We start from the raw sequence: 15,485 nt of genomic DNA on the forward strand, positions 1-15,485 counted from the left end.
TTCCATGATGTTTAATCTTTGTTACTTTTCTCTGTTAGTAAAAAGCCACCCAGAACTTAAGGTCTGAATTTGACTATTATCTTTGGATGACAGTTTTAACATAATCTGATGTCTGGTTTCAAATCTTGGTGGCATTAGAAAAGAATATTCAGTTAGATCAAGGTGAAGTACCAAGAACAAATGTTTAAGTTGTCAATGGACATCTTCCCTGTAAAAGATCTTCAAAAGCATATTTAAAGATTCATTTTTTTTATTACTTAATTTTTAAGCACACTGGATTCTGTTGAAAGCCTGTCATTAGTGTAGGACAGCTTGTAGAGCACACTAGAGCTTGGTGCTGCCTTTTCCCATTCAAGATACCTGTCATGGCTGAGTCCTTACCTTGGGCTGATGTCTGTTAGAGGGGAACAGAGGCATAAAAAGGACAAAGATTTTTGCACATAGCCTGAGGGATTCAGCAAAAGCTGGAGCTGTCTAAAGCTCGAGGACTCTGCAATCCCCTCTTGCCCCAGCCTGTCCACTGCAGAAGGTGCCTGACTGAGGGCAGCCCTGGCCTGGAGGATGGGGCAGGAGGAACATGGGATCTATTGGAAAAAAAGTTTAGTTAAACCCAGTTCCTATCTGATTTCCCACCTTTCCTAAAAATAATAATAAAAAAATAATCAGGAGTTTTTATTTATTTTCATTTTTCACTACACAGAGTCAAGTCCCTGTCTCTGGAGAATCAACTCCTCTATTCACAGAGAAAGAGCAATGGGATTGCCAACAAAACCGCCATTGCCTGAACAAAATACCTGGGATTATAATTGCAGCTGTTATAGGACTGGTTTTGGTTTTTATGTGTGTTTGGTTTTGTAGAAAGAACATGTAACTGATTCCGGTAGTTTTAAAATCAATTTAAAAAAAAATTGACTGCAGAAGCATTGCTTAATATAAATCGACTTATTTGTTGCAAGTTCATTTTCTGCCTTGAAAAAGGAGAAAAGTTAGGGACATTGCAGTGTATTTTCAGGCAGGAATCACATATGCAATGTTTTTACTGGACAAAATGGCTCTTTTATGGGGTATTGGAAAGTTTTTAAAGTTAGGAACAAGATAACACCCCCTTGAGATGATCATCAAAATCCCTTTAATAGTTAAGATTCAACCTGAGTGCTTTTCTCTACCGTTGCTTTTCAGTTTGCCAGCAGTTTTGTACTTTATAGCCCTCATTATTTTTTTGATTTGGTGGATTTTTATTGAATAATATTTTCACAGTCAGATCGTTCTGTTTAGCCTTGTCTGATTGCTTTCACTTGTAAATCCTCAAGTAAGATTCATACAGTTACATGTGTATGTTCATGTGCTACGGGAGCAAAAGTGACATTGCTGCCTTTTATTTTGGTTTAATTTCTCCTCCTGAATGGTGGCTTTGCCACCTCTCATAGAGCCATGTGCTGCAAGTGGAAACGATTTACTCAGTGTACCTTGAGGGTGATTATTTTCATGTATTTATCCTCACTGTTTTATCCCTTTGGATGATGATTCTGCTGCTTCCCAGTGCAGTTTATTCTGTTGACTAATTGCTCTATTAAGACTGTTTTCCTCTTATCTAACTTGACTTTCTTTTCCTATTAGATGATTGTTCTTTTATGATCATTTTTATATTAATTTGTACAAATGAAATGAAATATTCATTTGGGACGAATTTTACTGCTGCAGAAATTAAAGGCTTGCCTTTAATTTGAAGCACTGTGAGGCATTTTCTTTTTTCCCCAGATTTCTCCAAGTGATTTAGTGATATGAGTACACTGGGAGAAGCGACTTGCAGCCTTTAGGAAGCATTTAAACAATTTTAGGGACTAGCTGGTAGTTATTTGCTTTTTAATACATGGCAGGATATGGCTTATATTTTATATATGATCTGTATTTTTAAACATGGGCAGATAATGATAGGAGAAGGGGGAGCATATTTAAATTAAAAGAGGCAAGATTTAGATGGGATGTTAGGAAGAAATTCTTTAAGCAGAGGGTGGTGAGGCCCTGGCACAGGGTGCCCACAGAAGCTGTGGATGCCCCTGGATCCCTGGCAGTGCCCAAGGCCAGGTTGGATCAACCCGTGACAGTGGAAGGTGTGTCCATGCCCATGACAAGGGGTTGGAATTAGAAGAGCTTTATGGATCTTTCCAACCCAAACTGTTCTGAGCTTATGGCTTTGTGCTTCTCAGGACAGATCCATGGGGGATCATTTCAGCATTTCTGACCAACTTGTCCTTGCAGGTCACTGGGGCCGCTGCATCGGGGACTGCGGCTCGGGCGGCGTTCGCAGCCGGGCCGTGTGGTGCATGCACGCCGAGGGCTGGACCACCTTCCACGCCAACTGCGACCAGCAGGACAAACCCGAGAGCCAGCGGAGCTGCTTCAAAGTCTGCGACTGGCACCTGGAACTGTTCCAGTGGGAGGTTTCGGGATGGGACAGGTGCGGGCTCGTCTCGGCCGCGGGCGCTGAGGCGGGAGCCGAGCTCTGTGTGACCGCACAGCACGGGCTGCAGCGCCGCAGCGTCCGCTGCCTGCAGAAGCTCAACAGGACCGTGGTGTCCAGCGAGATCTGTGAGTATTTCAGCCCGCAGCCGCCCGCCGAGCAGGCCTGCCTGGTGCCCTGTCCTCGCGACTGCGTCGTGTCCCAGTTCTCGGCCTGGTCCCCGTGTGGCCAGGGCTGTGCCCGGGGCCTGCAGCACCGCACCCGGGCCGTCATCGCCCCTCCGCTCTACGGCGGAGCCCCGTGCCCCAACCTGACGGAATCCAGGGCCTGTGGAGCTCCTGCCTGTCCCCTCGGGGAGGAGCAGCACACCTACAGCCTCCGCCTGGGCCCCTGGGGCCAATGCCAGCCACCCCATCCTAAGGACTTGGAGCTGGCGGGGAGGACTATGCTGGATTTGGGGTCGGACTCTGGAGAGCGAAGCACATCCGCACTTCCCGGCTCTCATCCGCAGCACCAGGCCGGGGAGGTGGAGATCGGGTACCAGACCCGGCCGGTCAGGTGTGTGAGGAGCGATGGAAAACACGTGGCACTGAGGTAAGGGGTGATCCCTGCTCTGTGCCATACCCATTGGGTTGGTGTGATGCCTGCTCTGTGCCATCCCCACTGGGTTGGTGTGATCCCTGCTCTGTGCCAATCCAAATGGATTTGGGTGATCCCTCCTCTGTGCCATCCCCACTGGCTATGAGTGATCCCTGCTCTGTGCCAATCCCAATGGATTTGGGTGATCCCTACTCTGTGCCGTCCCCTCTGGGTTTGGGTGATCCCTGCTCTGTGCCAATCCCAATGGATTTGGGTGATCCCTGCTCTGTGCCATCCCCTCTGGATTTGGGTGATCCCTGCTCTGTGCCAATCCCAATGGATTTGGGTGATCCCTGCTCTGTGCCATTCCCTCTGGATTTGGGTGATCCCTGCTCTGTGCCATTCCCTCTGGGTTTGGGTGATCCCTGCTCTGTGCCATCCCCTCTGGATTTGGTTGATGGAATGTTGGCTCTGCCTGGCAGCACCACACTGAATGAGTTGAGTTTTAAATGGAATTTTTAATGTGTTTTCTTTATGAACCTTTTCTTGATTTAATTCCTTTCTAGCATGCATTGAAGATTTTGCATTCTTCTACGATTTGTGGCTGTTTAAATTCATTTTATATTTTTAATAATTCTCTTCTGGATTTTTGTTGTCGTTGTTGCTGTTTTGAGGAAATGGAATTATATATCTCTTTGTGCTGCTACTGGGCCCTGGCTGTGGGAGAGGGAGGTTTCATTCTCAGTCATGTACTGCATATATTTGGTATTAGAAGCTAAGATTGAGGCAGATTAAACTCCTTCATTCTTACAAATCAATACAGGATAAAATAAGTCTGAAAAGTTTGGCCTTGTGAATATGGTAGAAGGTATCTTTTGGAAAGAAATCAGTGGGTAAACCTGAGATTATCATCCTTATTGAGGAGCCTTCCTGTCTGGGTATAACTCTTGGGTGCTGGTACAGGGTAGGTGACTGGCACTCCCATCTTTGGTAGAGGTTGTTGATTTATGTCCTTATCTAATGTTTTTTCTAATGATTTCTCTTTGTCTGTATCGGTTACTTTGCTGCAATTCGAATGTGAAGGTTACAGTGATGTGCAGCAAATAATGGAAAGATTTTTCTTTCTATTTCTCACATTTAAATTTAAGCTGAGCTCTGCTGTTTGACTTCAGGTTGGATTTGGGTAGATGCCAGTAGCTACAGATGACTGATCAATTGATAGACTTCTGAGAAGTCAGAATTTCTGCAGATCTTACTGTGTTCTGTTTTTCAAGGAAAATAGAAGTTCTTGAAAAATCCTACTCCTGAATTTTGCAGGAATCAATCTATTTCCCAGTAATCCATAGCTCCTGGCACTGCACAAACTCAAATAGCAGAGAGAAAGGGGTTATTTTACATCCAATTGTCTGCCCCTGTTAATTTCTGCAGTGTTTTTTGCACACACACTGAGGTGAAAATATGAATTCTAACCTTTTTCCTTACCCACTCCTATTACACCCATAGCCAAGTATGGAGTATTTTTTTATCAGCTGAAAAAAAGTCAGGCTTTGTGAAATATTCCAGCAGTTTCTAACATCTTGACTTTATTACTCGTCTCTTAATATATGCTGATTCTAAATATACAGATTTTATGCTCATGTAGCTGCTTGACTTTAATAGAGTCACTTGTGATTTATTCCACAGTGCGACCAGCAGCAGGTTTGTGTCGTTAACACTTGTTAGTTTTCTCCTGCCTCTTGTATCTCATTCCTTATCAGAACCTCTGGGACGGGGATCCTGGTTTTTAAAAAATTTCATTTCCTCTGCCCTGAAACACTCACTGCTGTATTTGCTGTAAGAATGGAAATGGAAACTTTTATGTTTTCTCTTTTGTGTTATACACTGAATTTCTGGATGACAGTGCAGACAGTGCTGGGAGCTTTAGTGTTAGTGACTATCCCTGATTGAGATGTCTTTTTCCTTGTTCCTTTCTGGGTATTTTGCTGATCTAGCCCCCTTTTTGGGAGTGTACAGCTCCATTACCACCTCCTGGCAGTCTTTTTCTGCTGAGCTTGTGTCTCAGATTTACTGCAGAGCTGGGCCTGACCCATCCTTTACTCTTACTCTAAATGCAAGAGCAAAACCCATTGATTGAGTAGAGGAGAAAAGGTCATGTCATGTTACAGCATCCAGACACTCACACACTTTTCCTTTCTCCTTTTGGACCTAAAATTCAAAGCTAAATATCCAGCCCAAAACCCAGTCCCTGTTTAGTTCCAGGGCTGGAGTGTCACAGATATCAAATACTCCTGACAATGGCTCCCTTTAAGCATCCCCTGGTAGTGTCCTCCTTGTTTTGTTGTGCAGCAGATTTGCTGCCATTCTTCTAAGAACGGGCCTGATCTTACAGATGTTGCTTTACAGCAGCAATGGTATTTTGGCTGCTGATAAAGAAGAGTAAATGCATTTGCATAACCCTGTAGTGGGGACTGGCAGGCAGCCAAGTGTCTGCTGTAAACCAGGCAAGAAGTGCCTTATTTGTGCTCCTGCATTTCCCAGTTCTAGTAACGCTGCTAAGCAAGCACCACTGTAAATTAAACTTCTGGAAAACTGAGGTAAGGGACAGGAATATCCCAAGATGTGCTTTGTAACAGTGGGCTCTGAGCTGCTGGTCTGCCAGGGCTTTGCCTTCCAGCACAGCCCAGTTCTTGCAGCTAACCACCACCAAGGGCCACCAGAGAAGGGCCACATCCTCATCCTGCCTCCTGATTTATAATGAAATGGCAAAGATGCCCAATTTATCACCAGTGATTTACAGGTGTCTGATTGCAGGGCTCTAAATAGGGATTACTTGGAGAAGAGCATGTGGAAAACTGGGCAATCTGTTTCAGGGAAGCAGAGCTGGGGATGTTTTTAATAAAATATCTTTTCAGTCTGGAGGTTCCACATTTCTCAAAAGGGAAGGAAAAGGGACAAAGGAAGAGGAAAGGAAGGCCAGACCTTTTTGAAAACACCTGAAATGACAACAATTGAACAGCCAAACATCAGTAGGCTTCGAGACAGGTCCACTTTTGCTTAGAAAAGATTTTTGTGTAGAAAGTTATATTCATGAAAATAAAAGGAATAACATCAAAATAGAATGATACTATGGATCTGATTTGAACCTTTTAAAGACTTTCTTTATTTAAAAAGTTGGGATTTTTTTCATCCTATTTCAGATAGAGTTCCGGTTTCATTTTAGTTCAGAAAAAATGTTTCAGTTTTGCCTTAAGGCTTATATCCAATAACAGATTCAACCATAAGCACTTCTATGCATTTAAAAAAATAAATCTCTGAAAAAGGTGCAAGAAATGAATGTGGAAGAAATCCTGCTCTTCTTGTTTTCCTGTCTTGTCACAGTTGTAAAAATCTATAGAATAATGAGACAAAGGCACTTGAGTTCCTGCCTTTTTTTCCTTTTTTTTGCTTTTTTAATTAAAGGTTGTTTAGGTTAGAAACTAAATTGCAGTTTAGTAAAATAAATGTGCATAGTTAGACATTGAAATTCTCAGTAAATTTAACCTGATTTTCTAACCTGATGTGTGTGCTCAACTAAGCATACTGAGAAGTTAAAGTCAGGAGCAAACAGTTATAAGGTGTTTTTTTATTATTATTATTTGGATTAGATGTCTTTTATGTACATATTTCTTAAACTCTTCATTCTACGTGTAAGATGACAACAGTGATATAATAGATTTGGATTTGGGTTTCTGTTTACTTTACTTTGTAAGTGAAAATTCAGGTCAAACTCAGTCAAGGGACAATCCATCTGTCAAGGCGGAGGTGGAGCAGCATTCAGCTCTTTTGTTTGCCTCTGTAATTTAAATTTCCATTATCCATTTCCTAGTGAGTTGTGCTTAACCACTTCGCTTTTGTACGGTTTTAGGAAAAAAATATTTGCAGTTTCAATGTTGACATTCTTCTTTTCTCTGGATGAATACAAAATTCTACGGTCCGAAGATGAAAATGCTGTGCTGTAAAATGCTATTTGATGGTTGTGATTTCGATCTGGGAGGGGAATTCTATATTCACATTCCTCCTGGCAGATGTAGGAATCAAGCCTCAGTGCTCAGGCTTGAAAACAAATCCCTGAGCTGTTGCAGAAGAAGGATATTTTATTTTCTAATGTTCTTTTCAAAAGTTTTGTCTCTCATTTCTTTTGCTTTTATTTAAAAGTGGAAGAAACAAAGGAGAGGTGATGGCTTTTTTTATTTCCATGAGTAACATTTTAGTGGTCAGGCATTGGAATGGGCTGCCCAGGGCATGGTTCAAAAGGTGTGTGGATGTGGCACTAGGGGGTATGATGCCAGGTTGATAGTTGGACTCAGTGATTGTAGAGATCTTTTCTAACCTCAACAATTCTGGGGTTTGATGATTTCAGAAACAGTGTCCAATAATAACTGTGTTTATTCTCCTGTTTCCAAATTTTGCAGGGAGGCAGCTGCCTCTGTAGACCCAAGACCTCAGAGCCTACCAAGGTAGTGCAAATGGAGGCCAGCATTTATTTTTAGTTAAAACAGAGGATTCCTGCACTAAGTTCTGGAAACATCAAAACTTTGACGTCTTTAGTGATGTTTGTTTGGATTATAGATCTCCCAGTTCCCTTTCCCTTAGGTCAGTTGTATGGCAGACAGATATTCCCCATCTTCACTACCCTGGTACAGGAGGGGCTGATGTTTTTTCTGCCAAGGAACCCTCTGCTGCACAGATTGAATATATGGTATCCAAAACCAGCCCTGGCAGCACTTGAAGACCCTAAAAGTACATTAGGAATTCTCAGAAGTGTGCTGTTAACACTGATTGCCGGTTTCTAAGGGAAATAAGTGTTTTGATGCTGTTAGAAACATGGCAAGACTGTCCACTATAAGACCTTAATATTATTGGCCAAGTGCAAAGAGCAGATAGTGTGTATTCCAGCAGCCTGTAGGGCTGGGTCCTTGATTTCAAAATAGGAGACCCTGCTAAAAAAGAGAAAAAATGGGAATGGGTTGTTAGCAGCATGGCTTAGCTCGCTCCAGGATTATCTTGCTCTGCAGCACGTGGGTTTGAACACGAGTTCCCTGCATGACACTTCCCAGGAGCCTTCCTGAGCTTCTGAGGGAGAGCCTGGCTGTGGATGTGGTACCCTGTCCCCCTGGTGCTGCCTCTGTGCCAGCAGCATGGCCATGGTGACAGCTTCTTAGTGTGCCCAGATGATCATTTCAGTGTGAAAGGTTTAACGATAACTGCCTGTCTCATCCTGTGATGTAAGGAAATGCATTCACCTGTGCTTCTGAATGCCTTGGTACAGTTGGGAAGGGAAAGCAGGGGTGACTCCTGTGCCGTGCCCAACCTGATTTACTGGTGCATGGCTCCTGGGTGGTGTTACTGCTTTTTCCAGCTGATGGACCTGTTCCCACTCATTCCCCTGTGCTGGATGTGATGGCTCTGTGGCTGCAGGGCATGTAGCACAGGCACGGAGCTGTTGGAAAATGTGCTATTTTTGATGAGTTGCTTTTTGTCCAGAGCAGGAAGGTGGTGTGGTTCAGCTTGGGGCTGCGCAATTCCTGTGTCTCGTGGGTGTGTGTGTGGCTGGAGATGGAGGATATGCTCCATGGGCAGCAGCCTGAGGTGACACAGCCACGGAGATGTGGAGCTGTACAGTCAGGGTGGTACCCAGGGCTGCTTTCCCTCCTCCTCTGCTGTTCTGCTCCAGGACTCTGCGAGTGTGGAAGAGACATGAGTAGGTTTCCTTTGGTTTAGTGTTTTGTGTTTCTTTAATAAGTGGTTTATTGCCCTTCAGCACACGAGAGGCTCAGAGGGCACTGTGCCACTTGAGCGAGCTGGGCTCTGTGCTGCTGCTGGCTGCTCGCTAATGGATCCATCCTACGCCGCAGGCACCGCAGCGTGGGCTGGGAAACAACTCCTGTGGTTTTACAGTGTCAATCCAAGCATGTAATACAGAAAAAAGCATCACTTGTGTAAGTACTCTACTATATCACAGTTACCAGATCGACCCTCAAGTAGAAGATCTAACCTGAGACATTAATATGTCGAAAATCAGTTTAAAAGCAGGGCTGATATAGTACCTCCTGTCCCCAAGACCTTCTTCCTGTCCCTGCTGGTTTGGACAGAGGCACAGCAGCACAAATCTGTGTCTGGTTTGCAGCCTCAGATCAGCGAGTGTCTCGCAGGTCTGGGCTTTATCTGTATTAGATCGTCCTAAATACATCTGCGACATGAAAGGCTGTGTCTGAATTTCATGCAAAAGAGTGTTTTTACATTTGTCTTTGTGTTGCTCGGTGTCACAATTAATTTGACTTGGAGGCTCTGAGTGAGTAGGTACAAGTTAATTAATTTTCTTTCTGTTCGGCAGTTGCTTGTAATTCTCCCTCAAAAGCCTACTTGAACAGGATGGAAATTGCCAGCTCCATGTCTCATTCACCTTGAGGTCAACAAAGTTAGCATCTTGCCTTTTGTAGCAGGAACAGTGAGGGGATTTTCAGGGAAAGAAAACTATTCAGCCTCTGGCAAGAGCTTTTGCCAGTGCAAGGGTGATTTCTGGGCAGGGATGGCTTTCCCAGCCAGAGTGTGGGTGCAGGTTTGGAGAATCCATTAGGGGAGGTATTGGAGGTGTTCTTTGGCTAAGAACTGGGACTGACAAAGATTGTTTGAACCAAGACTCCAATCCAGATTTTTAAAGGCTCCATTTTATTTGGTGTTTCAGTGAGGATCATGCAGGGCTAAGATCTTCTTTGCAGTGGTGCAACCCCAAAAGTGGATTTTGCTATTCACACTATATCTGAATGGGGAGTTTTGATCACTTTAAAAAGTAAGATCAGTTATCTCTCCCCACCCACCCCCTGGTTCTGTGTTCTTAGATAAACTTGATTTTTCTGGTACCATCAGTTAGGGCAGTGTCTGGGTACTGTTTTATCTACTCAAAATCAAGAACAATTCTTCCTTGTTAATGTTTTGGCATGGGTGGCTCCCCTGTTGAAAAAAATAATTAAAAGGAAATAAAGTGACCATTCACAAGACTGCACCTAACCTAATGTTCCAAAAAAACTCAAAATCCCTGGGTTAGTAAGTACATATGTAATGATTATTACTTTGCAGAACCTTGTTTTGATAGAGCTGACGTTTTGTACCAGAGACTGCTTTGTAATCAGTTCCATTTGACTTGTAACAAAGAAATGAGAGATGTTTTTCCATTGTAAGCGAGAATAGTTTCATTTTGAGGGGGCTACATCACAGACAGTTTGTACTTGTTGAAGTTGTTTAAATAAACCTCAGTAAATTCATCCTCACAGCACCTGTGAGATTACTGAACTTTATTCTGGGCGAAGAAATTGAGACAAAAAGTTGTTAAAGTTTTTTTTGTTTACTTTGAAGTTCAAATAGAAGCCACTAAATGCTCTAGTTTGTTGGTGGTTGAGGGTCTAGTCAAACTTGCTGTGTTTCAATGGGAATATTCCTGTTGACCTGTGTGAAAAGGGGACCAATTTCTAGACTGGAGGAGGGAGTGAATGCCCTTTGTCTTCTCTGCTTGCCCCATGAGGCTGCCCAGCAATCCTGACATGACTGCCCCAGTCTGTTTTCTTCAGGGAAAGGTAGATTGGCCAAACTGTGCTATTAGGAAGAGCAGGAGAGGTAATGGCTGCTTCCCTGGCAGCAGCTCTGGATTTCACACCTTTTAAGTGTACCTGTGTTTGCTCCTTATAGCTGGCAAAAGCTTGACCACAAGCAGCTGGAGGCTGGAGAAGAAAAATTAGGAGTTTATCAGGTGTGGTCTTAATTTCACAGGCCAGTTTGCATTGTCCATATAACACTATGCAGAAGTCAAAAGGTGTTGTAGCTTTGGGACTCTCGAAAATGTTATTCTGAGACTTTGTATCTTGATACCAAATCTCATCAGTTGGTAGTCCTTAAAATTTGGTTTCCCCCTGTATTTGCCTAGAGTGGTGTCTTGATATGTTACAGAATGGGTGAGATCATGTCCTGGTGTCAGCAGGAGTAACTGAGTCCCAAAATCCAGCCTCAGTTGCAGCATTCCCGAGTCTCTGGTTGTTTGGCAGGGTGGAAAACTCTCTGATATTGTTTGACAGCAAATGTTTGATAACAGCCTCATGGAACTGAGACCTTTCTTATTAGTGGGGGATTAATTATTTTTTAAAAGAGCAGAGTTGCTCAGCAGGATGGATGGATGGATGGATGGATGGATGGATGGATGGATGGATGGATGGATGGATGACATCTAGTCATGGTGCAGGATGTTGGAATGGTTACCAGTGGCAGTATTTCTCTTGGGCTTGGATTTTGTTTTCCAAACTGTGAAATTCTAGCTACAGGAGAGTAAATATAATACCTTGTGCATCTGTTTCAACTCAGGATAAATGAGATACATTATTTACAAAGTACTCAGCATGCAAGTTTGCACCCAGAGCTCATTGGAAATGTGTTATGTGCCCTGCATTAGAACTTCTCTTATTTCTGTTGCACTGGTGTTGATGTAGATCCTCTGAATGCCCAAGTGTTTCTTCTTGGGCAGTTTGGCTTGAACAAGGCGCTCATTAAGGAATACCTCAGCTGTTTACTGTGTTCTTACCGCAGCCTCTGCCTGCAAGACCCCGTCCCTGTGACCTCCAGGTCCTGTGTCATGCCCAAGGACTGCACCACGTCCGAGTGGTCCCCGTGGAGCCCCTGCTCACACAGCTGTGGCTGGGGCAGCCTCGCCCCGGGGCTGCGGAGCCGGCGCCGCAGCGTGCGCAGCGTGCCCGTGGGCGCCGGGAAGCCGTGCCCGGAGCTGGAGGAGAGGGAAGCGTGCAGTGGAGGAGGGAAGGCACCGCTGCAACCCTGCCCCAGGTATGGCCAGAGCTTCCCACCCAGGTTTTGGAAGTGAAGAAACCCCTGCAGATCCTCCCTGCTACGTTTGTGCATGGAGGGGGTTGTGTGTGGTCAATCGAGATCATTGATTTGGTCATTGTTAGCTGTGATTAGTGGTTTTATTTATTGTTACTAATACTCTTTTAGTTGTTGCTATTTTAGTTATTCCTATTACAATAATTATAGTTATATGTAGAAATAAATTTGAATTACACCCACTACAGTTTACACTTTCATATTTTAGGAGCTGAGAGCATTGCTCTTGTTCTCTAAAATGGCTTTTGTACTGATTTCTATTTCAGAGAATTTCATCAGCTGTGCAGAGACTGGACAGGTCTCCATGGCTGAATTTTTATTTGCTTTGAAATTGTAATTTTTACATAAGATTTAATGATTCCTCTTTATCACCCTATAAAAAAATCCCAGTCTTGCTTGAATTGAGGTAATAGCTTGGACTTTGCTTAGCTTCCCTCTGCGTGGTTCTTGAAATGCGAAACTCTGCAGTCCCATTGCAGAGAGCTTGGGAGCTTGCTTGGTTTGTGATGTGGAGGAGAGGATCTCACCTTTCTGGTCTGCAAGCTCAGGCCATTATGCTTGGCCAGGCTAACAGAGGAGCTTGATAGTGTGCTTCGCAAAGAAAATAAAATATTGCTTGATTTTTCGTGAGACATGTTCTGAGATTGACTGTAAAATGCTTTGGGATTGATAAAATTTTATATGCATGCAGGAAAATCTCCTGTCTGTGAATGAGTGTGTTTAATAGGTGAGCTGTTCAGTGCTCAAGTCATGAGTTTCTGGGGCTTTTGCCAGATACTGCCAAAACCTTCTATAAAGCCTTTGCAAGATACATTGCTTAGGAAGGCATCACCTATAAAAGTGTCTCTGTATCACTGGGCTCATTCAAAATCAAATGCTGATCATTTTTATGCACCCTGCTAGCAGAAGAGAGGAAGTATAAAAAAATATTCTGTTGCTTGATTACATCCCACAGAAAGGCTCTTACAGAGTGATTTTTGCTCCTGCCCAAGTGCACATCAATTTCAAAGACAATAGATTAACACATTGTCTTGCTGATTTTGTACAGGAGCGTGGGTGCAGGTGACACCTGATTGGGGGAGACTGGCTGGAAGTTAATCAGGGAGAGAACAGACGTGGGTCTGTCCCTGGTTTCTCACTTCCCCTTTTTGACATTGCACTGTGTTGAAGGGCGAATGGTTGTGTAGAGCCAGGAGAGCCCAAAAGGTGAGAACCTGCAAACCACTGATAATTTTTGTAGGTGCCCCTCTCTCTGTTGAAGAAAATCTGTTGTTCTTTCAGTGTGTTGCTGCTATGCCCAGGTATTCATGAGCCTGTGGACTCTGAAACCTTCCCCATCCCGTTACACCTCTGGGGCAGAATCTGCACGAGTGAGGATGAACTCTAAAGTGCTAGCTCAGAAAAATAACATTAAACTTTCAGGTTAATAGAGCCACTTAGCTGAAAATATTAAAAAGTACAACTCTGGTATTTAGTTAATTGTTATTTCGAGGGATGTAATATCTCAAAATGCAGGTGGTAGGTTATGACCTTCTCATGCTGTGCAGAAGAATTTTTCAGCAGTGCCTGGTAACTAGACTTTGATTGATTCACTCAGTATAAAGAAACAAGCAAGAATGAAAATCCATAATATTGCAGTTTGTGCTGTGAGTCTACTGGATGTAAGGCTGTGGGGACCAGGATTTCGCATTAATAAACAGAAGTAAAAAATGTATGTTATTTAGGTTTCAGCAGCTGGTAAAGGTTGCTGTTGGTCCATATTTCAGTTTGCAGCCTGGTGATTTGGTGTTGGTCCTTGGGAATTGGAGACTGAGCTACTGGAAATAGCTCAGATTGGAAAGCAGTAGCTTTCCAGACATAGAGAGATGTAGTGTTAATCCCTGTGAAATAACACAAGGAACCTTAGATGCTCCTATTGTCCTTATTTGACTACATTCTATTTGTAGGGTAATAACTAGAAAGATTATGCTTTTCTTCCCCTTAAATATATGCCACTTCATCTGTGGTTTGCTGAGGCTGTGATCTTTTCTTTCTTCCCCTTAAATGAAGATGATGAATTTAAGGAGCTTCAGTAGCAGAAATAAAAGAGTCTCTCCTTCATTTGTCTGGCTTAGCACAAACCGCTCCTTCTTTATTTCTGTTTGCCTAGTCAGATTAGTTTTTGCATCCTTTAAGGTGAGACTCCTGTTAACTTTCCCAGTTCCTAGAAATCTTCTCTGTTTTATTAGGTTGATTTGGAAACAAGTAGTCTTTCCTTTAGCTTTATTTTTAGGGCAAGAATTTTCCAAAGCATGCTTCAGCCACAGGAAAAAAATGGGTTAGGACACAGACAAGAAAAGGTTACTGAGCAGAAGGAATGGGTGGGATTAGGAAGAAATTAATACTATATTTAGAAGAATATTAGGAGGAAATTCTTCATTGTGAGGGTGGTAGGTTGCTGGCACAGCTTGCCCAGCAAAGTTGTGGCTGCTCCAACCCTGGAAGGCCAGGTTGGATGGGGCTTGGAGCAACCTGGGATAGTGAAAGGTGTCCGTGCCCTTGGCAGGGTGTTGGAATGAGATGATCTTCAAGGTCCCTTCCAGCCCAAACCAATCTGTGATTTTATGATTTTCTAGAGGCGTTTTTTAAATGCAGGGGCAGAGAGCACCCCATGACTGAATGAAGATACATAGTGTGGGCTTCATCTGCTGACATTAAAAAGCAGCAGCTAAAGAGAACTTGCAGAGTTGTACTCCACAGAGAGAAGTGGGTGAAGGGATATTCTAGTCTCCTAAAAAGATCCAGAGTTGACAAAAATACTTTAAGCCGCAGAACTGCTCAGATAAATATCACCTCTATGCCCATGGTAAAGCTACAAGTTAAAGGTCCCATCACAGGTAGGTGGCACAGGTGTAAATTTGCTGTTAAATGGGAAGGGCTTTTAATTTTATGACTGAAGTTTGCAATAACATCTATAATCAATAGTCTAATGCAAGAAAATAAAACACTTTAACTGCATGTAAGACTCCAGAGCTCTGCACTTTGTTTTACCTTTGGTTATTTGTTCTGAAAGGATTAAGTGCTTAAAAAGCTTAAACACATAGGAGGTGATTCTGCTTTCTTTTATTGTGATATAAATTTGAGATAGTTCAATTAAAGTGAATGGGTATATACAGGTATAAAACTTGTGTAAACACTAAGAGCTTAAGTCCTATAGACTAAAGAGACCGAAAGGTTACTATAAATCGGAAAGATATTGAGCCCTGTTTGTTTCATAACTGTCATGGAGTCATCAGTTTTAAAACAATGTATTACATCTTTTTTATCCTTGATGTATCTCTTTCATGTTCGCTGGGAATAGATAGATTTTCCAGAATTATGATTATGTCTTGATATCATTCATTTTGGTTGTGGTTGCTACGTTACAAGACAGGGATATAGCAAAAAACTCACTTTGCTTTGTTGGAAATTCAAAGCTTTTCAGAAGTTAAATGATGGAAAATGGGAATGTTTTAAGACTTGATTTTTTAAAAAAAGCCTTATTACT

The 15,485-nt window shown here is 43.0% G+C and overlaps 1 protein-coding gene across 1 annotated transcript in view; it reads left to right on the top strand.

Annotated features, from left to right (window-relative positions):
• THSD7B (thrombospondin type 1 domain containing 7B) overlaps positions 1–15,485 on the top strand; it is a 239,071-nt gene that overhangs the window by 106,140 nt on the left and 117,446 nt on the right. Inside the window, exons 4-5 of the mRNA XM_033065271.2 lie at positions 2,260–3,055; positions 11,651–11,902. Coding sequence (XP_032921162.1) covers positions 2,260–3,055; positions 11,651–11,902 — 1,048 coding nt within the window. The remainder of the gene's footprint in view (positions 1–2,259; positions 3,056–11,650; positions 11,903–15,485) is intronic.

The sequence above is a fragment of the Catharus ustulatus genome, chromosome 7 (assembly GCF_009819885.2).
Source record: "Catharus ustulatus isolate bCatUst1 chromosome 7, bCatUst1.pri.v2, whole genome shotgun sequence".
NCBI classification, from domain to species: Eukaryota; Metazoa; Chordata; class Aves; order Passeriformes; family Turdidae; genus Catharus; species Catharus ustulatus.